Raw genomic sequence first — 27,994 nt, 5'->3', positions numbered from 1 at the left:
TCGTTTTTAGCATCAGAAAATAGGCACAAATTTTTCTGATTCCAATACTGATTTCGATACCTTCAAAAGTTCTGACTTCCAATTAATTGTCCCAATATTAGTGTTTATACAACCATAACATTTTAACACGAAACAAATAATAAAAAAAAAAAATTGCACACGCAATAAATTTTAAGCACCCAATTTTATTCTTGAACTCTTGAGAAGTTCTTTCAAAATGAAAAATAAAAAAGGCAGCAGCTCGAAACAAAAGTGGTGATGCATTCTAGCTGCTAATTTGATTCAGACACATTCATCAGAAGTTTGGTTTTAACAATATCACCAATTGCAAAAGGACATGCAATCTACAGATAATCGTTTTTATCTTCATTCTAATTATAAAATCACTTATTGAAAACCAGTTTGTTTTCTTTGTGGCGAGGTTTTTGTTTTTATTGTATAAAACATAGGAAAATTTTTCCTCTGATATGAACAGATATCAGATGTAACTAAAAAAAAAAAAAATATGCATAAACAAATAAAGAGTTAAGCTTGAGCAGCGCTGAATCTTTCGGCAATATTTTTCCAGTTGGCAATATGGAAAATTGCTTTCACATAATCAGGACGAACGTTCTTATATTGTAAATAGTATGCATGTTCCCATACGTCAATACCAAACAAAGGAACCAGACCTAAAAATAGAGTTTGAAAAGAATTTATATGATTATATTAAAGAGTTTGAAACATGAAATAAAATTTAAAACAAAATATATGGAATTAGTGAATAAGCATGGAAACAAGCTAGTTAAAACAAGCTGCATGTGCGTGGTCCCCCTCTGGTGCTGCATGTGAGATGACACCACAAAAAATAGTGAAGAAACGATGAATGTGAGAAGTATGAAGGGCCAACGTTGCCTCCACATTTTTCGCCAAGTTTCAGAAAAATCTAATGGATGGGGCAAAAGTTATGAGGTAAAAAGTGTCATTTTTCCAATTTTGGAACATTTGTGACCCGTTTTGAGCTCCTGGAAATGCCAAATCGCAGTGAAAATGGATAAATGGTGCAATTTCATGCCTGAAGACATATATTTGAATTCAGCACCATGGAAAATCACTATACATATCAAGATTTTGAGTAATATGAAAAAAAGAACTCCAAAAAGGCATATTTTTTTAGCCCGAAAAGTCCCAAACAGATGCGAACCAGAATTTTGCTAGGGTCACCCATACTGAATTTATATTAAGAACAATGTCCTCTACATTTTGGCCAAGTTTCAAGAGAATCTAATGGATGGATCAAACGCTATGGAGCAAAAAAATGTAATTTTGGACCATTTGGGGCATTTTTGAACTCTTTTGAGGCCCTGGCAATGCTGAATCCCAGTGTAAATGAATAAGGGTGCAGTTTCAGGCCTTAACACATATATATTTTAGTTGACCACTGTGAAAAACCATAAATAAACAGTTGATAAAAGAAAAGATTTGATTGTATGAAAATAGGATATTGAATACAATAGGCACGGCACTAACAAAAAAAATACTAGAAATTTATAAAAAAAAAAACAAAAAAAAAACTGTACTACATATGACACAGATCAAACACGGACATTAAACATGACTTCTTATTCGCATCCCTTTGAAAATTCCTATCAAATAAGGTTCTGCTTGATTGGTTACCAAATTACAGGAAAACTCTGCATGCAACATTTTTTTTTTTTTTACACGTTGGTCACCACTTATCAAGGCCTGGAAGCCACTCAGGGATAAGGGTTATTGCAAGTACAGTACGTTAGTGTGGAGATTTAATGAAGTGTTTACTTAAGAGGGCGGTTCATTAGGAATTTGTTAACGTTGGACTTGAAGACATCCAAGTTGTAGTAAGGTGGGAAGCAGGCAGATGGAACAGAGTTCCACAGACGTGCAGTTCTAAGAAAGAAGCTTTGTTCATGGAATCCACGTTTTGATTTAGGCACAGATAAAGAGTGGGGGAAATTTTTCACAGTGGATTCAGCTAGACGGGTGTTTTTCATGAAAGATTGGCGAGGGGGGACCAGAGATTGGAGTTCAGACAAGCACCTGCCATAGAAATAACGATAGAACAAGGATAGACTCGCAACGTCTCTTCTGTAGGAGAGAGGTTGCAGGGTAGAGAAAAGGGCATCCCCCACTAAACCACAAAGTCTATTTTGTACTCTGTCAAGGCAGGATAGGCTGTTTTTAGCAGCTCCTGCCCAGATATGGCAGCAGTATTCCATCCTTGGATGTACTTGGCTTTTATATAGAGAATTGCATTAGTAGTGAGATATCTTCTGGAGCGGTAGAAGGATCTCACCATCTTTCCAGCGACCTTGGCAACAGACTTGATGTACGTGTTCCATTTCAGATCAGGAGTGAAGGACAAACCCAGAAGCTTGTCAAAACACGGGGCTTCTCCTAGACGAGTGCCATCCATTTCAATTGATGCCAGATGGGGATCAGAGCGTTGATGATGTAAAGATAGGAGTTTGGTTTTAGATGCATTAAAGGTAACCAGCCACATCTTCCCCCACTGAACCACGCGCTCGAGATCAGAGGAGAGAGAATCAGAGAGAACTTCATCATTTACAGCCTTTGAGGTGTTGCCGTAAATGGTCGTGTCATCAGCATAGATGTCAACGAATGATTAAATATGTGTTTAGGGAGGTCATTGATGCATAACATGTTCAAAATGACTACATAAATTTACGGCAATCTCCAATTCAATATTATGAGAATAAAAAAACTGCTTCACCTGTTGTGGCTTTTAAAGGATCTTGGTTTGCACAGGTTGCTATTTTCAGCTGTTTGGATGCAGTATCGTAACCAAGCCAACCCCATCCAGAACCCTGCACAGCTACAGAACTGTTCACTAAAGCGTTTTTCATTTTTTCAAAAGATCCAAAATCTTTTATGATAGCTTCCATTAATTCTCCTTCAGGTTCACCACCGCCATGTGGACTAAGCACTTCCCAGAATATACTGTGATTCAAATGTCCTCCTCCGTTGAATTTAAGAGCTGGCTGAAGACTGATAATTGTCGATGTGTCCCCTAAATGGAAAAGAAAAATACAGAAAAATAAAGTGTCATTTTCAAAAGGCGAGAAATACAGTTGACCAACCCAATACATGTAAAAATAAAACAATTTTCAAAAGTTAGAAAAATATTTTTAATTAAAAAGTAAAAAAATAAATAAATAAATAAATTTTTAAAATCAAGAAAGTAAATTTAAAAATGCAAAATTACAAACAAATATAAAAAGTAGTTTTTAAAATAAGCAAAATAGAATTCTTTTTTAAAATAAAAGAAAGGAAAATAAAACTTCACTATAGCAAATAAAAACTATAACTGATAAAATTTCGAATGCTTTTCATCGTCAGCAAAAGCCATAACTAATTAAAGATAAAAATGTAAATAAGATTATATAATAAATCAAGGTTATTATAGTCGAGAGGTGGTAATGTGGATAAGATCACCATTGTTTATAAAATGTCTTTTACAGTGTATATCTTTAACAGACTCTAAAATTAATTCTAACTCCTAGCCTGCTAATGTGGCTGATATTGATGAGCATATCCGTTAACCTGCCTGCTGGTTGATCTATTACACTTACATTACATGGTTATAGTCAGCTAAAGTCTTCCCTAATTTTTTGTGTGACTGTTAATAGAACCAGTGACGACTCAAAATAGTACCTTTTGTTTTTTGTTATGATTTATTGAAGTAAAATATTTAAAAAAGGGCATTGCTGAAACATATACAAATAAAAAATAACAAAATTAGTCTTTATTTGCATTTTTAATAATAAAATTATACAAATTAAGTTTTTTATTTGAAATTTTATAATAAATATATGTTTATGAAATTATTGAAATAAAAGTAACAAAATTAGTCCTTATGTGCAATTTTTACGGTTTTTTATCAAGTTTTTTTATAAATCAAATATAAAAAAAAAAAACATAGCCAATACATAATATTCCCCAAATAGTTGGCTTTGATTCTCCACCACAGCAGGAATTCTTGCAGATGGCTATCAAAGAAAAGAAAAAAGAAGATTGCAAAACTGTTTTCAATAATTCTTAATAATAATTAAAAAAAAAGGATTGGAAAAAGGTGTTTTCGATAAAATTTAATAGAAAAATATATCATGCTCAGGGGAGATACAGACATGATAAAAAAAAAAAAAGCGAAGGGATTATTTGGAGTTGTCACCATTCCCAATAACAATTGCGAAGAAAATTAAGGAAGACTTTAGCCGACTATAAACTAGTACATGATGAGTTAGATATAATCACACATCTCATAAGAGGTGATGACCATCCACATGTTTGTCAGTCACACTTACTATGGAAAAGCCATGTTCAACTGATTTTATTGTTTATGCCCGCAAGTATGACTGGGCATGCCGACACAATAGCTGCAGCTGTTGAGCATTATTCATTTATTTGATATGAATCCGATTTTTGATGGTATTCAGTTTTCAGATATCTTTCTAGTTAGAATTCTTTCTAAAAAGACATTGGGTTCTTAGAGAGATCACATGAAGGTTTCTAACATTGCTAAGTGAAAGGGTTTCTGTGGAACAAACTGGATTCAAACTTGGGGCACCCAGGTCATCAGTCTGTGTCATTAATCATTTAGCCATCATCACCTCCCCTACTAGAATGGCTGAGATATAAACCCCAAGAAAACTGCTGCTGCTACGACTGATGAAAGAAAGTCACTTGACATCTGAAAATCAATACCTCTGTTAAATGTGACTCATCAGTTAGGGAAGACAACATATATAAGAGAAGGAAAACTTTGATCTCAAATCTCTGCCATCTTGCGGGCATACCCACTTATAGGAAGGGCATCGGGGGCCAACTCTGTGGAAAGATCTGGGACTGGAGTCCTTAAAACAGCTTGAGATTGTATAACACCCAACATTTTTGACAACTCTTGTGATGATACTGGAAGTGTGCCTGCCTTTCTGATAGATTCCCAATAACTTGATTACATAACAACCTGGACTTATCCAGCGTTGTCTTACTTTGAGTTTTGTACTAATTATTCTTTTAAACTATGCCTTTTTCTTTTCTTTTTGTTAAATATAAATAATTTTGTAACAAAAAAATTTTGAAAGTTAAATTTGATTATTCCAGTATCATATTAGAGTAACTAGCAGAACAGATCTGATATTTTAATAGTTGAAATCTGTAATGATATTAGAGTGACGTCATTGATGATTTCCACCATTGCATTTTATAAATATATTTCAAAATGATGATTAAATTTTTAAATAGGATTTATAAAGTCCAAATTAATTATCATATGATTTGATTATTGAATTAATAATTGAACCATATTGTAAAACCAAAAAAAGTTATTAAATAGTATTTTAATTAAAATTAAAAATCAGTTTTCGTATTTTGCCAATTCACCATTCGTTATTACTTAATTAAATGATTGACTTATCTCCCCCTGATTTACGAGTATTTCTGCTCCTATCAATGGTGGATTGGCAAAATATGAAAACTAATTTTTATTTTTAAATAATTTTTCCTAATTTTTGATGATGATATTTATTTTTGCTTGATATATATAAGTATATCGAGTAATTTTTAATTGTAATATGATTATCATACATGCCCCACACTGCATAAGCAGCAAGATTTAATTATAATAATAACTTGCATGACCCATGGAAATTCCACAATTGTATTCTTCACCTATTTTATATTGCTATCATACTTAAAAATATTTCCATTCTATTGTTATTCAGCACGTATGTAGACCCCACAATATTATGCCATTTTTTGACAAAACGCAAATTACATTTTGATCCTAGTTCAATAGCTAAGAACATGTATTTTAGTTAAAGTGTCATGTTCGTGCCACATCAGATGAAATTTTAAAAATTACTTTTTTTGCATTGCATCGTGAGCGATCCATCTTTTAAAAAAAGGACGAAACATAATAACATACGTACAAACTGTTACAATATTTGTTGTATAAAGGGGGATGATTCCCCACAGTCAGGAGATTCTATTTATAAATGATACTGCTAGGAACTGACGAATCGAATTAATTCACGTTCTGCTACCAACCAATCAGAAACCAGAATTGCTCCATAAATATTAAACCTTTCTGTAACAATTTCGCATATGTTTTTTTTTCGTCTCGACACGAAAGAATCTTTTGCTCTGTGGATTCCAACTCGAGAACTGTCTACTGCAAATCAGTCAACTGCCGGGACTTGTGTAGAACAACGAACCATCAGCAACTGTTCTGAAACTAAATATAGCTTACACTTCTAGAGGTTATGGGCCCAGTGTGCGTCTATTTCGATGGATCCGAATCAAAATTCGAATTGTGGCAAGTTAAATTTCTAGGATATCTACGAGTTTAAAAGCTACACAAAGTACTTCAAACTCAACCTGAAAACAGAAACGACCCCGACTTCATTGAAAAGAACGCAACTGTCTTTGCGGAATTACTACAGTGCTTAGATGACCGAAGTCTATCACTGGTAATGAGAGAAGCCCTGGATGATGGCTGCAAAGCATTGAACATATTGAGAGAGCATTATTTATCGAAAGGAAAACCCAAAATTATTTCTTTATATACTAAACTGACCTCTCTAAAACGAATGGAAGCCAAAACCATTACTGATTATATTATAAGAGCTGAAACGACTGCAAATTCTTTAAAAATATCTGGTGAAGTGACAGTTTGTTAATTTCCATGGTCCTTAAGTGATTACAAAGTGATTTCAAGCCATTTACCACCGTGATAACCCAGAAAGAAAAACCTACGACTTTTAGCCAATTCAAGGTAGCACTCAGAAGTTACGAGGAAACTGAAAAAATGATCACAGAAAACAACGAATCTACCAATATCATGAAATTTAAAAATGCACACATAAAAACACCAAAATTTAATTATACCCATGCCGGGAATAAAAACCGCAACTTTGCTGAAAAGTACAAAAATTATTTGCTATAATTGTGGACGACCTAATCACAAGAGTTTCCAATGTAGATACAGGACTCAAAATGGCAACTCCATTAAAAATGTGGAGAGTTCCGTTAGCGAACAGACATTTTTATTTGCATGTAAGTTTAACGCTTCAACAAACAATAATAATTTTCTTGTCGAGTGTGGTACCACGGCACATGTGATTACAAAGGAATCTGATTTTATCAATTTTGATACCAACTTTGAACCACAAAATCATTTTGTAGAACTAGCTGACGGGAGCCAAGTAAATGATATCATTTTGAAAAGAGGTGATGCTAAAATCTCGCTAAGGAACAATAAAGGTGAATTATGTTTCTGTATTCTAGAAAATGCTCTTCTAATCCCAAAATTTAAACAAAATATATTTTCTAAACAATGTGCAAATATACACTTTAGCTCAAATCAAAACTGGTGTACCCAAATAGAACTGTATTCGACATTAAAGAAAATGGAAGACTATATTACTTAAATAGCACAGTCCCATCGAAAACCGCCTGCCATGATCTACAGACATGGCATAAAATTCTTGGACACTGCAATATCCTGATATCAAAAGGTTGCCGACTGTAGTTGATGGAATGAAAATACAAAAACCAAAAAACTTCAACTGCGACGTCTGTATGCAAGGAAAAATAAACTATCAAAGCAAGATACCAGACAAGAAGGCCAAAAAAAATCCTATCAATGGTGCATTGTAACTTAAACGGTCCCGTGGAACCGATGGTTAGAGAACATTATAGATATGTGTTGAATTTCGTAGATGACCATTCAGGTTTAATAATGGTTTACTTTTTACAGAACAAATCTGATATCCTGCTAGCAACTAAAAAATATTTAGCCGACATGGCTCTGTAGGGTAAAGTAGAGTGTATTCGCTCTGACAACGGTACGGAATTCACTAATAAAGACTTTGAACTTTTACTAATTAACCATCGTATCAAGCATGAAAAATCATCTCCTAGATCACCACACCAAAACGGGACTGCGGAACGTACATGGCGGACACTTTTTGAAATGGCAAGATGCCTACTCATTGAATCTAAACTCCCTAAAAACCTCTGGACGTATGCACTTATGGCGGCTGCCTATATTCGCAACAGGTGCTTTAACAAAACACTATCTAAAACCCCATATGAAGCTTTCTGTGGTAAAAAAAAAAATTAAGTAGAATGCATATATTTGGTTCAACTTGCTTCACATATAGATAAAAAGAGTAAATTAAATATTAAAGCCGACAGAGGTATATTTCTTGGATACGATAAAAACAGTCCAGCCAATTTAGTATTTTTTCCAGAGAAAAATAAAATAAAAAGAATCTGATGTGTAAAATTTCCAGACACGTTTAATTGTAAAGACGAAACCCCGTCATATGAAGAGGATGAAATTATATTTCCTCAAATTATTAAAACAAATGAAGACAATGAAGATGACGGAGATAAGAGTATCCATGATGATGATGATGATGATGATATTAAAGTCGAAAGATATCCCAAAAGAAATAGAAGGTGACCCGATTTTTTTTGTAGTCGACAATATAAAAGATTATCAAATCGACTATTGCTATTCCATGGAAAACACGCCAAAAAGCTTTAACAAAGCAATTAATTCAGAACATTGTGATCAATGGAAAATAGCCATGAAAAAAGAAATAGAAGCTTTGACCGAAAATAATACCTATATGGTAATACCTCTCCCAAAAGATAAACATGTTATTTCTACAAGATGAGTCTTTACAAAAAAGACTACAGCATCAGGCATTGAACAGTACAAAGCTAGATTTGTTGCTAGAGAAGACTAATTTACAGTATAGAATATTTTTCTTCGTTTTCACCTACCACAAACCTAACGACAATCAAAATTTTATTGCAAATCGCATCGCAATATGACCTAAACATCCTTCAAATGGAAGTGAAAAATGCTTATTTGAATGCCCCAATAGACTGTGGAATTTATATTACCCCTCCAGAGGGATTTATAATGAAAAATAAAAATAATGTGTGGCGACTTAACAAGTCATTGTACGGTCTAAAGCAGTACTCAGTGTTGGAATGCAGTATTTCATGATTATATGATTAAACAACAATTTAGACAATGCGCTGTTTTCCCCTGTTTATATACCTAACACAAAGACAATAAACTACTGATTTTGGTTCTGTGGGTCGATGATATTTTAATTGCATCAAATTATGACATAATGTTGACCAATCTTAAACTAAGTAAAAGATTCAAAATGACCGATTTTGGCAAAATATCCTGGTTTTTGGGAATAGAATTTACTCAAAGCAAAGGAGTTATTACGATGAATCAATAAGATACATTGACAAAATACTATTAAAATTTGGAATGGGAGATTGTATCTCTCTCTACGTGTGAAGCAAAATTTATCATGATCACACACACGACCGAGGAAGCACTCTACCTGAAAAATATCCTGAAGACTATTTTAGAGCCAGAATTAACTAAAAGCCCCGTAGTAATTAATTGTGATAATCAAGCCAGTATAGTCTTAGTACAAAACACGATAATCAACCAAAGATCTAAGCATATACATATAAAACACCATTTCATAAAAAACGAATCCATTATTTTGTAATTACATATCATCAGAACAAAATATCGCTGATGTATTCACGAAACTCTCAACAAAAATGAAGTTAAAGCGTTTTTCTTCAAAAACTTGTTGGGGGACTCGACTGAATAATTTTTTTCACGGGCCTGTATGTATATAAATTTCTATATATTAAAAAATAAATAAATAAAATAAATAAAAAATTAGTCCTGGGCAAGACGTTAAACTGCATCCATTTTGTTTGTATTAACACTTTAATCTACTAATGCGTAACTAATACTTTTACTGAAATAAAAAAAAAAATTTTTTAAACCTTTTTTTTGTAAATTTCCTTTTTGATAAATAGTTTTTGCATCATTTTTTTTTTTTTCACATATTTTCTGTGCAATTTTTTTTTCGACAAATACTTTTTGCATGCTTATTTTAAGGCGCGCATAAATTACAATTGACTTTTAATTTTTTGTGCACATTAGTTCTCTTTCTTACTTTTCAAAAATGTCCTATTTTTTTTTCTTGCATTATTTTAATTAACAAAAAAAAAAAACAAAGAAAAAACTAAACAAAACAAAAAAAAAAACCCTCTTTAAACAGGTACATATTGCATGTATGTTTATTTTTATATATACTTATTTATATGTATATATGTATGCGTTTTCTTTTTCTTTCTTTTTTACAAAAGTGCATAATCAAATTTAAGAAACGACTTCTTTTTCAAAAACCCATCCCCTTTTAAGGTAAGAATACGTTCCATTTTTCTTTTTTTTTTCTGTAAACATATATATATATATATATATATATATATATATATATATATATATATATATATCTGTGACATTTGAACACAATTAAAAATGGTGTCTTTTTACATGCTAAAATTTTAAGATCCAAATAATTTCTAATTTTGTTATGTATGATTGAATATAAAAATATATTTTTATTTTTAAGCAGAATAAACATAAGGGATTTCCCCATTATAAAAAAATAGGGAGGATGTTACAATATTTGTTGTATAATAGGGTATGATTCCGCAGAGTCGGGAGATTCTATTTATAAACGATGCTGCTAGGAACTGATGAATCAAATTAATTCACGTTCTGCTACCAACAAATCAGAAACCAGAATTGCTCCATAAATATTAAGTCTTTCTGTGTTTCGCATATGTTTTTTTTTCGTCTCGACAGGGAAGAATCTTTTGCTCTGTGGATTCCAACTTGAGAACTGTCTACTGCAAACCAGTCAACTGCCGGGACTTGTGTAGAACAACGAACCATCGGCAACTGTTCTGTCTACTGCAAACCAGTCACCTCTCAGGACTTGTGTAGAACAACGAACCATTGGTAACTGTTCTGAAACTAAACATGGCTTACACTTCTAGATGAACATAAAATTGCCTTAACATATTATCATAATAAAAATAATTAAATAATTGTGTAAAGTGGCCAGGTGCACTACACTGACAGAGATTCACTATTCATTTTCACTGGATAATCAAAACAGATGATCATCCAATGAAAATACTGTATTCATTACAAATGGAAAATTCAAAATGGCTATGAAATAGTCAAAATGTGTAGAAAAAAACTAATAGTAAAAATTCTGTTGAAAATAATATCCAAGTAAACATAGAAGATAGAAAAAGAAATGATTTACCTTTTGCGACGGCATCGGCCAGTTTTTCTTCAGCAATATTTAAATTGGTCACGTACGTTGCATGATGTTTTTGATGATGCAATTTCATAATATCAGCAGAAATGTATGGCTCCAGAGCATTAAAATCATATGGTAGATCAGGCAGAGTGTGTTTGCAATGAACAGCTGAGGTGATCCCACTCGAACTCGCAGGTGCTAACAATTTCTTGCCAAGGCCAAATCTATAAATAAAAAAATAAAAAAGTAGATTTTTCACTAACAAAACATCTTTAAAGGTTTATGGCTCCAAAATTTTAAACTTTGTCTACTACTAAAACTCTGAGAATCTTGTATATGTTACCAGGTGACTCAAAAAACACCACTGACGCATTCGATTCGTTCGACGTTGCTCTGATTTGGTCTCTGGATGACTCTTCCGTTCAGGAATAATCTAAAGATTGTTTGGATAGACATTCTTTGAGATAACATCACAGATAAAAATCTGGAGAATTAGGTTCTAGTGTGTCAGTATCATATCTGATGAAATGACCACTAAAATATCTTTGAACAGTCATAACATTTGTCCTTACAGCCAATTGTGAGCCTTAATAACTGCTCAAAACATTGAAAATTAAACAAAATACTGGTAGATTACATTTTCACATGATTGGTGACTTTTATGAGATATATTTTTACCAGCAGCTTGTTTAAGTTTTGATTTTTGAGCGATTATTGAGACTCCAAACTGGCTGTAAGAACAGTACCATTTTTATTCGTTCTAACTCAGCAAACATTACACTTTATTTGTTTTTAAGTAAACAACACTTTACAATAATTTAAAACACAAAAACATTATCGAGGCATGCAGAGGAGTAACTTAGCATTTGGTAACATTTATTTGTTGTATATTTACTTTTTTTTCACGCCTTTTTGTTTTGTTGTCTATTATGATAAACGCCCTTAAGTGTTTTTTGTGTGTTCTATTTTAAAACGTTTTATTAATTAATTTAATAAAAAGTTTTCTGTTAACTTAGAATAAAAAAGAATAACTGCTGAGAGCAGGGGACATAGTGAACCTCAATAATTGCTCAAACATTAAAAATTAAACAAAAATATAAAAACATAGGCCTATAGTTTGGTTGAACATGACGTTTTTGTACAATTGTTAACATGGTTTATTTTATGGTAGCCAATTGAAATTGTGCCACCATCCAATCAATGTTCGGCATTTTATTGTTTTGTAGACATTACTAATATAAGTTGTTCCTAATTTTAAAAATTGGTTAGATTTTACTACAGATAACAAACCAAAAAAGTGGTCAGGAAACAAATATATAACTAGCAGGGAGACCTGACATTGCCTGAAATTGAATGCTGATCAACGAATGTTCCACACTTCCAATATTTTTATTGTCATCAAAATCAATAAAATCACACATTTTTCAATCAAATCGATTGATTGCATGCTCTAAGTCAGGGGACCTGCCATGGTGTATTAGGAGTAAGCTTCACATGCCTCCCCGCAGTAACTTAGTCTACAATACAAGGTGGAACACTAAAATTGTCGCCATAGAAAAAAACAACATGATTCCAATTCAGTTTCATGAAAACCAGTTTTCTTCTTATATTGCAAACCATCTACTAGTTAGGCCGTTGCGTACAAATCCCAAAAGCCTTCTATCATGTCTGAAAGTGACACAATGTTCAATGAGCGAGATCGGAGATGTGCCACTGTACAACTCATGCTCTCTACCAATCCAAGTTGTGACAACAGGACCATTGCCAGCACCCTCAAAATGCAAATCTGGATGATTCAACGCTTAAGGGCACATCTCAACGCATTAGATGACCCCACGGTCATGGTCTTTGGTGTGGTCTCAAGTGAGAGCCACATCATGCCACCTCACATCTTTAAAGTCAGCTTGAAAGTCAACACCAAAGTGTACCTGGATGTGCTGAAAAGTGTGGTGATCCCCTGGTGCAATCAGGTGGCAGCAGGATTCGGCGGCAGCCCACAAGTTCAAAATGAGACCCAGGCTTGGCTTCAGAAGGAGTGCTTCGACTTTGCATCCTTCTTTCACTGGCTCTCCCTTCTCCTCTTACCTGAACCCTCTGGACTACTTCATTTGGTCATTCATCGAGAGCATCACCAACATAACCTCCCACAACACTAAAGCTAGCCTGATCGCCGCCATCCGTTGAGCTCCCACCAGTGCTTGTGGAAAAGGCACGCTCCCAGTTGCGGATCCATATCAAGAAAACTGAAACTATCTCCCCCTGAATAGTGGAAACACTGACAACTCCTATTTGCATCTACTGAAAACTCACCCAAATATATATTACTTAATTATACATACGAAATACACCATGACCTAAAATGTACCTCCAGTTACACCCTGAGTGTACTGCACCTACACCCTAACCTCCGTAAACCTAAATATACAGTGACTGGGCAAAATTCCTGGAGTAGGACCCAGGCGCGGAGCAAACCCTCTCAGGGCTGATGGACCCAGTAGATCTTCCCAGATCACCCGTCTAGGAGAAGGAAAACTCTGAAACTAAACCAAAGGGGAGGGAGGCCTCTCCAGTCTTGGACGACAACCTTCCTAGAGCTGGTGACTCAAACAAATTACCGGTCTGCAAACCTAAATTGCTTAAAGAGTAGATAGGCTCTGTCTATCGCCGGCTTCCATACTCCTTCTTTGCCTATTAGTCAGGCGCAGAGACACTATCACAGGTGAATCGACAAAACACTTAGTGGTAGATCTTGTTTCTTGTCTCGGGCATTGAATGCCGTTCCCCCACTCCCGACACATCCCACCCCTCATAACTGGGCACTTGGGAGTGCTTGAGTACCACGCATGCCTGTGCAATTAGATTGAGGTGATCTTCTTCTGATGGGCTGAGGGTACCGGATTGACAGTTCCTGGCTGCTGTTTCCGACTGGTAGTACAGGTGCCCTAACTCTTTGGTAGCGCTTACAGCGGCTGCTCCATCAACAGTTGTATAATATCGGGTTGTTTGTAGTGCCATGTTGCGCATGGAAAGAGACCCTGCACTCATCCCCGATGGGCTTTCCCGAGGCCACAGTCCTAGTTGAAGAAAGGTCAGCCAATGGTCTGATTGTGTTGCATGTCTGATATCCTGCATAACCTCTTGTTCAGTTCCCCCTCACCTAACTGAAACTCTTTAAAAACATGATGACACTACAATAAAAAAAAAAAAAAGCTCAAACCAGGGCTAGGGACAAACAAATTCAACTTGCCTCCTCCCTTGAGGCTTGCATTCACTAACATCCGTGGGCTTAGAACTAATTTAGCTGATGTTGAAGCATTTCTCCTAACAAATACCCCGGATATCTTAGCACTAAGCGAGACTAACCTACACTCCTCCATCCCCTCTAACTACTTTAACATGCCTGGCTATCTCCCACTCTGCCGTAAGGACTCTGACAGACATATGCACGGACTTGGAGTCTACATTCGTAACACCCTCCCCCTGACTAGAGAAACAAACCTAGAAACAGACGATCAAGCCTTTATGTGCTTTAGACTAAACATACAACACAACATTAGCTACTTTTATTTTCTCTACCGCTCTCCCTCAACCCAGGACTGCACCATAATAAACAAAGTCTCTGACAGTATAGACACAGCACTCTCCCTCGACACTAGTGCCCAAGTCCATGTATTTGGTGACTTTAATGTTCACCACAAAAACTGGCTTGAATTCTCTACTCACACAGATGCAGCGGGCAGCACAACACATAGTTTTGCTATATCTCACTCCCTATCACAAATAGTTACGTTTCCAACCCGTTTCCCTGACCAGCAAGAACAACAAGCATCACTTCTAGATCTGCTTCTGACTACAGTTCCCGAGGATTGTACAACAAATGCTGACAGCCCACTCGGGAACGCTGACCATGCAGTGACAATAGTAGAAATGAAGAAGAATGAAAAATGAAGAGCCAGTGCCCAAAACAACAAGATATTATAAAAAGGCTGACTGGGAATCCAGAGATCTTTTCAGAGATGCCCCATGAGGAAATATTTTTTCTCTTCCTGCTGAACAGTGCGCAAATGAGACCACTGAATGGTTCAAAACCGCAATGGAAACACATGTTCCCATGCGGAAATTTTATAGCAAGCCCCACTCTCCCCAATGGTTTACTTCGACTTGTGCAACTGCCATTGCTCAAAGGCAGCATGCATACCACAGATTTAACCGACATAAGTCCAGTTCAAACAAACAGAAGTACATAGAAGCTAGAAATAACGTTAAGAAAGAAATAGTAACAGCCAAGAGAGAATTTACTGAAACCACTAAAAAAACGCATCGAAGCACAAAAATTGGGAAATCGTGACTTCTGGAAAATCTACAACAGTGTAGTAAATAATGGGCAATCAACAATTCCCCCACTAACCAACAATCACGAGGTTGTTTGCTCAGCAACCGACAAAGCTAATATGCTTGCCAGCCGGTTTGCCTCGAACTCCACACTGGACCCTTCCAACCACCCCCTGCCTGACTTTCCTTTGCGGACAGACGCCACACTAGACAATCTAAAAATCACCCCTGCTCAAGTACATGCTATCATAAAAAATCTTGACACTTCAAAAGCATGTGGACTCGATCTTATCCCAGCTGTGCTATTAAAAAAGTGCTCAGCCGAAGTAGCTCCAGTTCTCTCCAAACTCTACAACAAATGCCTTAATGAATCCTGCTTTCCGGGCTGTTGGAAAACCGCTTCTGTGGTACGAATATTCAAGAATTCTGGCGAAAGAACTGACCCATCAAATTATCGCCCCATTAGCCTCCTCCCACTTTTCGCTAAAATATTTGAGACCATAATTAACCATGCTCTAGTCCGGCACCTTACAGATGCTAAACTTCTGACTGACAAACAATATGGATTTAGACAAGTCCGTTCCACAGCTGACATCCTCACTGTAATCTCTGAATGTATATACCATTCACTGGACAAAGCGGGTGAGGGCAGAGCGGTAGCTCTAGATATATCTAAGGCTTTTGACAGGGTATGGCACAAGGGTCTCCTCAGGAAAATTAAATCATACGGTATCACTGGTAGAATACTTAGCATAATTAAATCCTTCTTAGATAAGAGAAAAATCCAGGTTGTCCTCGACGGTCGAACATCTAAACAGTGTGACATAAATGCGGGAGTGCCTCAGGGGTCTATTCTTGGACCTCTATTGTTCCTGATATTTATTAATGACCTCCCCGACAAAACTGCCTCTGAGATGGGTATATATGCTGATGACACTACACTCTATAACAGGCATGACAGGAAAACAAATGAACACATATCTAAAGAAATGGCAAAAACACTAGAGGATGACCTCCAATCTGTAGTGGAATGGGGACATAAATGGATGGTCACATTCAATGCTGCCAAGACTAAACTGGTTTCCTTCAATAACTACAAGAAACCTTCTCTGCCACCAATAGCAATGGCCAGTGACTCCCTGTCTGAGAGTACATCTTTCAAACTGCTTGGCCTAACGTTCACAGGAAACATGAGCTAGAACAATTATATTGAAAACATTGCCAGGGCCGCTGCAAAAAAGGTAGGCTCTCTCTACCGTGCTAGAAAACTACTGACACCTGAAAGTATCCTGTATCTCTATAAGGCCACCATTCGCCCATGTATGGAGTATTGTTGTCACATCTGGGCTGGTGCGTCTACTACTAGTCTCTCGCTCCTAGACAAGGTTAAAAAAAGAGTCGCCAATCTGATAGGCCCTGAACTGGCATCTAAGCTTCAGCCTCTGTCCCATCGACGAAACGTTGCATCCCTCTGCTTGTTCTACAAGTATTTTAATGGTGAATGCTCTGATGAACTGCAGACACTTGTGCCCACACGACACAGACACCCTCGAAAAACCCGACAGGCAGCTAAATCCCACCCCCCACACAGTAGAGATCCCTAGATGTAAAAGATCTTTCTACTCCAGTAGTTTCTTCCCCAGAACCGCTAGACCCTAGAATTCCATTCCAGGATCCTGCTTCCCTAACTGTACTGACATGCAGAAGTTCAAGTGCAACGTGAACTGACATCTTGCTACCCAAATCCCTACATAGTGCCCCAGTAGTTGCTGACCCTGATAGTAGCCCCCTACACCAGTGGCAATGTGCCTTGTTTGGGGTGAAAATGTAATAAAAGAAAAAAAAAAAAAAAGGCGGTGATTGAGGCTGAAGGCGGCTACATTGAATAGATGTCAGCTCTACTACATAATCAAGTTACCTGAATTGATTTTTTCAATAAAAGTTTTACAATAAAGCTGTAGTGTTGTTTTCTTTAGGGCGACAAATTTATCATTCCATTCTGTACATTGTAATCTACATTGCACTGTAGAGAACCTGTTGATTTTATAAAATTATTTTCATATATAATGGCTTGAATTAAACTATAAAATGCAAAAGTCAAATATCATGTTTCAATTATGCTCTATACATTTTGAACACACCTCTGTCTTAAAGAATCTACTGTTGATTTTATATGTCATGTCCTTCTGCTTGTGCGGTAATAATAGCTTAAATTTAAGTTTAAAATGAAAACGTCATGGTGAAATTGTGCTTTAAAGAGAAATTCATTTCAAACGTGCCCATGTTATATCAAAGAACCTACTGTTGATTTTATATGTTGGGCTTTTCTGCTTGCGTGGTAATAAAACTTCTCAAACGCACTTGCCCATGTTAAGAATGTTTTTTTAAATAATAACATTATTTACGCCCGGATCACTCTCTGCACTAGTACCTTTTTGGGGTTTTGTATTAATGTACACAGATTCGAAAAAGTTGTGAAAAAACAAATATATAACAAATAAATGTTATCAAAGGTAAGATAAGTTACTTTTCTACCAAATTGGATATAATTTTCGTGTTTTTATTCAATGTAACATGTTTATTCAGCTCGAAAAGCGTACAGTGTTTACCGATGTATTGGAAAATTCAAAATGGCGCCCGACTCTCTTTAACAAGGTAAGTTTGGGAAAAGGTGTTATAAATAATAAACTAGACAAAATACTGTTAGAAACTAGCTCAATATATGTTACCATGAAATAAGTTGACATATATTCGGTGGTTTTTTAATAGTATTTTGTCTAGTATATTATTTATAACACCTTTTCCCGAACTTACCGTGTTAAAGAAAGAGTCAGGCGCCATTTTGAATTTTCCAATACATCGGTAAACACTGCATGTTTTTCGAGCTGAATAAACATGTTACATTGAATAAAAACACAAAAAAACATATCCAGTTTGGTAGAAAAGTAACTCATCTTGCCTTTGATAACATATTTGTTATATATGTGTTTTTTGACAACTTTTTCGACTCTATGTGTACAGTAATACAACCCCCCTTTTTTTTCATCTCTTTTGTTAGCTATTATGAAAAAAAATAAAAATAAAAAAAATAAACGTTTACAAAAGTAACGAGTTGTATACAGTTTTACCATAAAACGTCCTTAACAAGGGTTGATATGCCGACAACCAACAAATTTAAGTATGTCCTCTAATTTCACTTTCATTTGTTGACGGTGTCGTTCTAAAACATTTTTTTTTTTTAATCAATATTCTAATTCAATATAACTGATGGAAAAATGAAATTTATTTTTATTATTAATTAATCCAAATGTTTTGAAAAAATTAATATGCATTTCATAATTGCTAATCATATTAATCGTGAAATGAATTGCATAGGTTGAAAGGTCATAAGAAAAACAGTCGAGGTAATTTAGGAGTTTTGTTACGCTTTCTCAGCGCCCGATTATTTTATTCTAATTTTTTTTCTTTCCAAAAGATTCTATACGATTATTTAATTTGTACTTTTTAAATTAGACTGCAATTTAAAATGTAGCAACAAAAAATACTTATAAAGAATTAATATCGATTTTACGACGCTAGTACCTTTTTTTTTTTTTTTTTTTTTGCATACATACATCGCTTTTACTAAGTTTTTAACGTGATTCTAATCGTCTTTTTTGTATTTCTTCCTTAGGGTTAGAGTTAGGGTTAATTAAGACCCCGGCCTTTTTTCTCCCATTATAGGACTTTTTTAGGGATTAGTAATTAAAAGTTAGCCAAAGAGAATGACAAAGTAAGAGTCAAGCTATGAATATTTTTACTTTGTTGCAAATTGCAATGTAATTTTAAAATTACAAATCGAATAGACATTATTTTGAAAGGGGGAATTTAGGACGCCGAAAACGTAGGTCACAACACAACCCAATTTGTAAATCACACTCTCGGTTTTTTTTGGGGGGGGGGGTTATCGGGCAATTTAATGTTTTTTATATATAAATTAAATCTGTAAGAGAGGAGAAATTAATGAATCATCCATAAAAATGCCCAATTTTGAAATGTTACCTGGCCAAGGCAGATCGTGATGCTAACAGAGGAAAGAACATATTCCGCGAGTAATGGGTAGGACGTACGTCTCTCTTCCTTCAAAAATAATGCACCAAAACACAATCAGTGCGAATGACATTCAACACGTGACGCCATTTCTGCTCACCGCAAAACATTACTTAATAATCGGCAAAAAAATGTTTGTTTTAGTTTATATTTATTCCTTCTTCAAACTGGATGTAAATAAAACAAACAAAATAAAATAAAATTCGTAATTTATATGAGTAAATTAGAATACCGATAGCCTACACTACACTGGTAAAATTACTAATTTGGAGCGGTGTTTATTTGTAGCGCCACACAAATTTCAGCGAAGTTCCGCTGAAATTTAATTCATTTATCGTTTATTCATTTAATTTCATTTAATTATATTAAGTAGATTAATTACCAGAAGAAGCAAAATTAAGATCAATGGTACTACTCGAAAGTAACTGAAAGTGTTTAATAAATATGAAGCGAGTGGCACTGGTGGTGGTCCGACAGACCACTACTGCTGTTTAACGCCAGATTCGCTGAAACATGTTTCTACTCCATGTGGTTTTTTAGCATTATATCGAAGGGAGCTCTCCTAGTAGCACGGTACCAAATTAAAATGTGAATTTGGGATTCTAAAATCTACACAATCGAAAAATGTTCTCAAACTTTTGCCACCGTGCTGAAATAATGAAAGCCATTCTTAACATGGGGATGGGAGAATGTTTTGTAACTATTCTGTGCTTCCACCTAACAATTTAATAATAAAAAAATATATATCGTGAAGCTTAAATTAATCTGAAACAAAAAAAAAAAAACTATTTAAAAAACAGCGCGGTGGCAAAAGTGCACAAAGCACCCTTTTCTTTTCTCTCTTGTACATTAAGATGCTTGTCCAGAATTGCCTCTTTGTTAAAATAGTCACCCTTTGGTTAACAAGAAAATTTTCTCTTATTTGAAAATAAAACTACTTGATCATTCAATTACTTAATTTTTGGAATACGATATTTTCTTTCAGCCACAGATAATAATACACAATGCAGATTTCCTTTATTTTTCTTTCTTTTTTTATTATTTTTTAATATAGGGGAGATGTTCTCAAACACAACGAAATCAGTTTTTTTTTTTTTAATTTCAGCATTTTTCAGATAAAAGCAGCATCTCAAGCGATCCCCCCCCCTCCTCTCCAAAGAAGTGATTCCTGGGATGAAACCCTCTTCCTAGAACCGAATACAACGATCATTTTGATTCACAGGTCAGGCCATCAACAAGCTAATTAGAATGGGGTCAGCAGAAACAGATATTGCACTTCGATCGCTATGATAAAGCCGAAAAAAATGAGTTTTTAAAATTAAAAGGAAATACGTTTGAAGTTTTAATATAGATTTGTATGTTTGCATAAGCGTGTAATCAAAATTTAAGGGGAGATAATTCAGTATATCTTTTCGCATTTTAAAAAGAGCATGTCTCGTTGATAATGACTGCGACCGCAAATGACTCTTCAAGGTAAAATAGACAAAAATATAAGCATTTTATTTATTTATCACAATTGTTCTTATTGTTAAATTTCTAACCTATCATCTTTTCCATTATTTAACAACCTAATCAAATCAATTATATGACAAACAGTTTTCTTTCTTAAGTTCAGTGTTGGTTAAAGAGTCAGGCTTTTTCTTTTTTTTTTTACGGTGCCTGACTTAATTTAATAACTTCATTGCAAATCATATGATGAAAGTACGATTCTGGTGTGTTCATTTTGTAAACTAAATTTTATTTAAAGTATTTTTTAAGTTTTTAATATAAGGCAACCTTTTTAGACGGGAACAAATTTGGCGTACACCGTATTTCGAAAGCGTAAGAAAAGGTTCTGTCTACCTAAAAATTCAACGAAAGAAGCTGGGTAAAATTTTACCTATTGCCCCCCACGCTGTCAATGGAAAAATAGAAAAGTGAGATTTTATTTTTAGTAAATTTATAGATTAATACCATCTGCTTTATTCCCCGCCACCTAAAAAGTGATTTTACTTTTTTTAGGCGATTACATGTAAATATTCTGTAAAATTTTGTCAGAAAGAAATTTGTCAAAAAGGATCTTTTTTTTAGAATTTAGAGTAAGGGATCAGTTTTGTATATAAATTTAACGTTACTGATCTACAGTTTTCAGAGCATTTTGACTTTTTAGAGTAGCTAATCATTTTTTTTTTTTTTACCATTAACCCTAAGACCGAGTGACAAGGTAATAAAACCACACGTAATCACTTAAATAGATCTCCACCAAAAATAACAAAAGAAGAAGCACACGATAGAAAAAAAAAAAATGATTAAATATCTTAAAATTCTAGAACGCTCCAGAAATGGGAGATCCTTTTATGTAAATTTATACATGAAACGGATTGCCCACTCTGAATTATAAAATAATTGTTTCTTCTGCTTTGTGGATGTCCCTGCCCCGAGTGCCAGGGAACTGATGGTGTGGACTCAGTTTCACTTTTTTATACTGAAAAGCGAAACAAAGAAAAAATCTCGAAAATAGCGTGTAAAAGTCGGGCAAATAAAAGATAAACGCGACCTCCATTCGTAACTTGTAGATATTATGATTTAGACCATATATAAAAAGTTTTAAGAAGGAGTGACCCGACTGAGCTCACCCTCCAAAAAAAGTCTTTGCTGAACATACATGAAACCTGCACACATTTTGCCTTTTATATATATAGATTTCAATAAATTGCTTCACAATAGAAATACTGAAGAGCAATAAAAATGAAGGAACTGATTTGCCTTGTCACCATTCCTGGTAGCGCTACACCAGAAGTTTGGAAGTTGTAATCCAGCTTTCTCATTTCAACCATTTCTAACAGTTCATGCATTTTTTCATCTCCTCTTCTATCTTGTGTAATGTTTATGAGCGACCAAAACAAGTTTGTGGATTTTTTTTCATGTTTTTCAGGACAACTTCCGAATTTGGGTGACTTGAACATTCTGCATAATTTGTGTCTCTACGACCTTTTAGCAATCGTTTCTGACAAAGCAGAATCCTGTGACGGTCCTATCCTGAATGATACCGAATTACCGATTGATCAGACATCGCTATTATAATCGAGACTTGCATCTCACGAGTCCGAACTATTTTTAAAACACCAGCTTAACCCTTTCATTATGTGCGTAAATAGGCATGGGTATAGAAGGGCCATGTACAAACAGCAATGATTAAAAATCAAATCAGCAGTTTGAGGCTTCCAAACAGTGAACAAGTCCTTTTCTCCAAGTTGCCCGCTTGTAAAACAAGACAGTAAGCGGAAACAGAATGCTGCTTTATGAAAATCAGAACAAAGGAATGATTTTGATGAAAGCTACGTGGAGACCGGAAACAACCTCATCTTCGAAAGGAAAGAACGGCACATTTATTAATATTTATGTCTCCCTATGAGGGCAGAATACAAGGCAAGGCCGTCTGGCTGAAACTACTGTCAATAATTTTCCCCACTCTTTATCTGTGCCTAAATCCAAACGTAGATTCCATGAGCAAAGCTTCTTTCTTAGAACTGCATGCCAGTGGAACTCTCTGCCACTTGCCTGTTTCCCACCTGACTACAACTTGGACATCTTCAAGTCCAACATAAACAAACTCCTAACAAACCGCCCCCTTAAGTAAGACACTGTGACAAAACCCCCAATACTAATGATTACTACAATACTATCTCATTGATTACTGTAGACGCAATAACCCTTATCCCTGAGTGGCCTTCGGGCCTTGATAAGTGGTGACCCCCATGTAAAAAAAAAAAAAAAAAAAATTATTTGAGAGTCGTGAATTTGACATATTAAGGGAAGGTGTGAGACCATTATTTGAGAGTTGTGGATTCGATGCATTAAAGAACAGTATAAGGTTGTTGTTTGCGAGTCATGGACTTTTTTTGTTTCTTGAAAAATAAAAGGAGGGAAAGAAAAAAGAGCAATTGTGTATTTTCAAGTCGATCATCTGAGGATATTATTCGCATGTACATATCGTCGGAAAGAAAAGGGCTGCTTGCGGAGTTCTCTTTATTCTTTGCTTGACCTCAGTGTTTTTATCAATTGTTTGGAAGGACTAGTTGGATTATTATTTTTATCAAAATCTTCAATTTGAACTTCAACTAACTTTCAAATTGGAGCACATCAGCGCACATGGATTTTCACAACCATAAGAACTTTCTATCCTGACCTTTGACTTTCATTTCTCATTTTCTTTTTTTTACTCTTCTTCGTTACTTTGTGGAGTTTATAAAAATAATAAAAGAATAAAAAAAATACATAACATATTTTCCTTCAGATTCATGTTCTTCTTCCATTTGCGTCTGCAAAATTGTGTTAACCTACCAACTCACTATTGTCACTTTCAGTCACTCTTCAAGGAATATAGGACCATTAGTCATACAAAGTTTGGTATCATTTGAAGATTTTGTCCCATAGTTTTTCATTTGATTGGAGAGAGGTGGGTAGCGCATCTTTGCTAGTGGACTTCCCTACTCAAATTGATGCAGATTTCTGAATAAAGATGTAATATGGGAACTTGAGCCGAGATGTACGTTTATTGGTTTTGGAGCGCTTATATTCCCCAATGAGCCGGTCTTCTTTTGCCTGCATAATCGAGCTGTACTCAGATTTCAGTGTATTCTAATATACTAAACTGAGCATTTTTAAGTGAGGCAGAGTTAGGTGGAAAAATGGAGGAAATGGAAGATTTTTTGAAGGAACCATCTCTAAGCAAGCTATAGGCTATAAAGAAGAATGAACTACTAGACATCAGCAAAAGGATAGAACTTAAATTTTAAGCACTAGTATGGATCTTGATGAATTTTAAAGATGCAACAATTGTTTACACTAATCCAATTTAGGATTCGTGCTACCACTTAGTATTAATGATTATGGTTGTTGGATGAAACAGATTATATCTAGGAAAAAGTGGGTGCTTCTACATTATTGGGATTGGGACAAGATTTTTTAGTTGATAAATTGAGTTTTCAGATAAAAAACAATGGTTTCAACTGATTTTTTGTCAATTCTAATAAGTTACAATGTTCGCTTCTAAATTATGCAGTGAAAATTACCTGAATATTACTGAATTATTAAAAAAACAACTTTAATCATGTTAGTAGGTGAAAAATTGCCGCCATCTTTGTTTAATTTGAACAGAAAATTACATCCCTTTTGAATTCTCCTGTATTTTACAATCATTTTCATCAAATTTTATTTTTTATTTTCTTTAATAAATAATTTTCTATCTTATCGATTTTTGTAATTTTTGGATATAATCATCTTAAAAATATAAGGAATACGTAGATACCATTGTTTTCATGTGAAATTCAATTTTACAATTTCTGAAAATCTCGTCCCAATTCTGTAGTTTTTAAAGGGGAATAACTCCTTTGATCATAAAGAGCATTTTGGAGAGCAGAGTTATGTGCCCCTGCATTTGGTCAGGCAACTGTCCATTGAATATTTCCCATTTATAAGTCCATTGATTTTTACTTTGGGATCTGTTATATACCACATGGAATATATATATATATATATATATATATATATATATATATATATATATATATATATATAAACAGTTTTATATTAAAAAGGAAAGTAACTCTTGCTCTTATCTTGCCTCGTAAATATTTTGAGAAGAGTTATGTTTATTACCTTCATTCAGACAGCAGACATTTACAAATTTTTCTACAGTTGTAAATTGTTGTTTTCTGTGTCAGAATCTATCTATCTAACATTTATTGTTGATTTGTTTGTTTGTTTGTTTGTTTGTTTGTTTAGCTCCTTACAGCAAATGACTTCATGCCTTGGAGTGATTTCCAATAAAAAAAATATGGATACATAATTATTGTTGATCTATGCCAAAGATTTTTCATTGAAATAGAGCAGCAGATGATGGAATACTTTGTCAATTATTTTTCTATTTATATAATACATAATTGTCATTTTTGCCCTTCGCAGAATCATTTTCATCCAATTTATTACTTCACATTTGTGCCTTACCACTCAAAAAATACCACTTTATTTCAATAGTTTTGTTACAGTTGATATTTTTTCGTATCTTTCAGATGAAACCAAAGTTTTGGAAAACAGTCAGAAGTGTCTTGTTTACAGTGACGCAAGTTGGTTGCTTTGCTCACTGCATAACAACTTACATTGGCAGCATTGTCTACTGCTCTGGAGCATCAATGGAACCAACCATTTCTAACAGCGATATTGTCCTCACTGAAAATTTCACTGTTAGACAAGATAAACTTTTGAAAGGTGACGTGGTGATATCTGTTTCACCTGAAAATCCCCGAGTCTTTGTCTGCAAAAGACTGATTGCTTTCGCAGGCGATTATGTGCACAATGAGTTTGAGAACACCTTCGAGTACGTACCGAAAGGTCACGTATGGCTTGAAGGTGATAACAAGATGAACTCCAGCGATTCCCGAAATTATGGACCGGTTCCATACGGACTCCTTCGAGGAAGAGTCTGTTTTAAAATTTGGCCTTTAGTTAACATGGGAAAGATCTCTTTCCCAAAAGCATTGGATTGAATTTTTTTTAAAATTATTTTCTTGCGTATGTTTATGAGTTATTTACTTGAGGATTGATCATTTGTATCATCTGCATTATTCAAACTACTGTTCTCATTTTGGATGTTATTCTCACAACATTTTGGTTGATGTAAACTCTGACCTTCTTTAAGTGTGCCTTGATGAACTGGAGAATCTTTGTCGCATTCAGAAATTGGTATGAAATTTCAAACGGAACATTTTATTTAATCCATAGAACACCATTAATATATATATATATATATATATATATATATATATATATATATATATATATTTATGTTAATGATGGGATGATTCCAATATTTCTCCTGCTTCCGATACAATTACAGATTCCTTACTAAATTCCCGATTCTGATACAACTTCCAATTACAATTCTTTATAAATCTCTAAATATTTAACAATAGAGTTTTAATTTCCTCCTAATTACTGTGAAAAAAAAAAATATGCTAAATATGCAGATATTTTCTCAAACGTAAAAATACACTCGTGGGGATGATCTAGCGGTTTTAGTTTCACTCGTAGTTTAAAATCAATAAATATTTATTATTTCATCATTACTATCGGCAGTAGAAGATTTTGCTTTAAACTAAATCTAAAAAAAAAAACATTAAAAGAATTGTTTTTGACATCGGAATATAGACACACATTTTTCCGATTCTGATAATCTCAAAAATTCTGATTTTTCCAATTAATCGTCCCAACGCTAATATATATATATATATATATATATATATACTTCTTTTTCAAGGGAAAGGATACGAATGACTATCACAGGGATTTCCTTGGATTTAAGAATCAAGACACAGCCTCATACACGGATATATTAACCAACTTTGAAATAAATCTAATGGCGCTTATCAAAAACATATCCTTTTACAATAGAAAAAACTCCTTTCAAAAACACCTTGATGATATAGTAAAAAAAATTTAACAAAAAGCTGAAAAAACACAAAATTTCAAAACAAAAATACCCAAAAAATTTTTAAAGACAATATTATCTGTATGTATAAAAAATCGAACTTTGTTCTAGTTAGCGGCATTAGTCTAGATAGTAAATGCATTACCGATAATCTTAACATTAGCATAATAGGAAAACTACAGGTTGTTATATTGATATTGACTTCCTTATTTAAAATGCACTAAACCTTGATATTGTTGTTTTTCATTTTGCAAAACTTTATCGTTCTGCAAAGCTGAAAACGAAAACAATTTCTTCTACAGAACAGGTTCTGGATATGACCTTAAACTATATCCGATGGTGAGGCCTCAGCTTGCGGGCTTTGGGGAGTGTGGAACCACTATTTAATTGCCATTGCTCCCAGGTCCACTCTGGCCTGGAGTGGTAGTACCTGTTAGGGTCCCGACTATGGGTTGAATAGAAATCGACTTGAAAAAAAAAACAAATATATTCTATTAAAAAATTGTTTTTCAAAATCACTGGATTCGGCATTAAATAACTTGAAAAGTGTTGATATGCCGTAAAACAAAAACAACCAACAATCTACAAAACCACTAAACACCATGAACTAATATTTAAAGATATAAAGAACTTGAAGTAAAAAAAAAAAAATTTTTACCAAAATGACTGGATGCAACCCTAACCCTAACCCAACAAAAGGTTGGTGTGAGGTAAAAGAAAGTAATTAAACCAAGCACCATGAACAAATATTTAAAGATAAAAAAAAAAAATCGAAGCATAAGAAAAAAAAACTTTTACCAAAATCATTGGATTTGGCAACAAATAACCCCCAAAAAGATTGATAGGACTTGAAAGAAAACATTCAAACTATGAACAAATATTTAAAAATAAA

The 27,994-nt window shown here is 34.4% G+C and overlaps 2 protein-coding genes across 5 annotated transcripts; one reads left to right on the top strand and one right to left on the bottom strand.

The window, feature by feature from the left end:
• Positions 1-165: 165 nt before the first annotated feature.
• On the bottom strand, positions 166-19,895 carry LOC145296796 (superoxide dismutase [Mn], mitochondrial-like). Its single transcript, XM_080142862.1, has 4 exons — positions 19,587-19,895; positions 11,217-11,437; positions 2,750-3,046; positions 166-671 (listed from the first exon to the last, which is right to left on the bottom strand). Exons 1-4 carry the CDS (start codon positions 19,625-19,627, stop codon positions 526-528), a joined length of 705 nt encoding a protein of 234 aa, XP_079998988.1. The 5' UTR covers positions 19,628-19,895; the 3' UTR covers positions 166-525.
• On the top strand, positions 18,922-27,994 carry LOC145296797 (mitochondrial inner membrane protease subunit 1-like). 4 transcript variants are annotated; one of them, XM_080142866.1, is made up of 2 exons: positions 18,922-18,949; positions 25,688-27,994. In XM_080142866.1, exon 2 carries the CDS (start codon positions 25,688-25,690, stop codon positions 26,159-26,161), a length of 474 nt encoding a protein of 157 aa, XP_079998992.1. In that variant the 5' UTR covers positions 18,922-18,949; the 3' UTR covers positions 26,162-27,994. The 4 variants fall into 4 exon arrangements, with proteins under 4 accessions (XP_079998992.1, XP_079998991.1, XP_079998989.1 ...); XM_080142865.1 differs by lacking the exon at positions 18,922-18,949 and adding an exon at positions 20,726-20,856; XM_080142863.1 differs by lacking the exon at positions 18,922-18,949 and adding an exon at positions 20,907-21,107.

Source organism: Euprymna scolopes, chromosome 17 (assembly GCF_053919585.1).
Source record: "Euprymna scolopes isolate OS-2025 chromosome 17, ASM5391958v1, whole genome shotgun sequence".
Lineage (NCBI taxonomy): Eukaryota > Metazoa > Mollusca > Cephalopoda > Sepiida > Sepiolidae > Euprymna > Euprymna scolopes.
The sequence above is the reverse complement of the archived record's forward strand: the minus strand, read 5'-3'. Positions and strand labels throughout refer to the sequence as shown.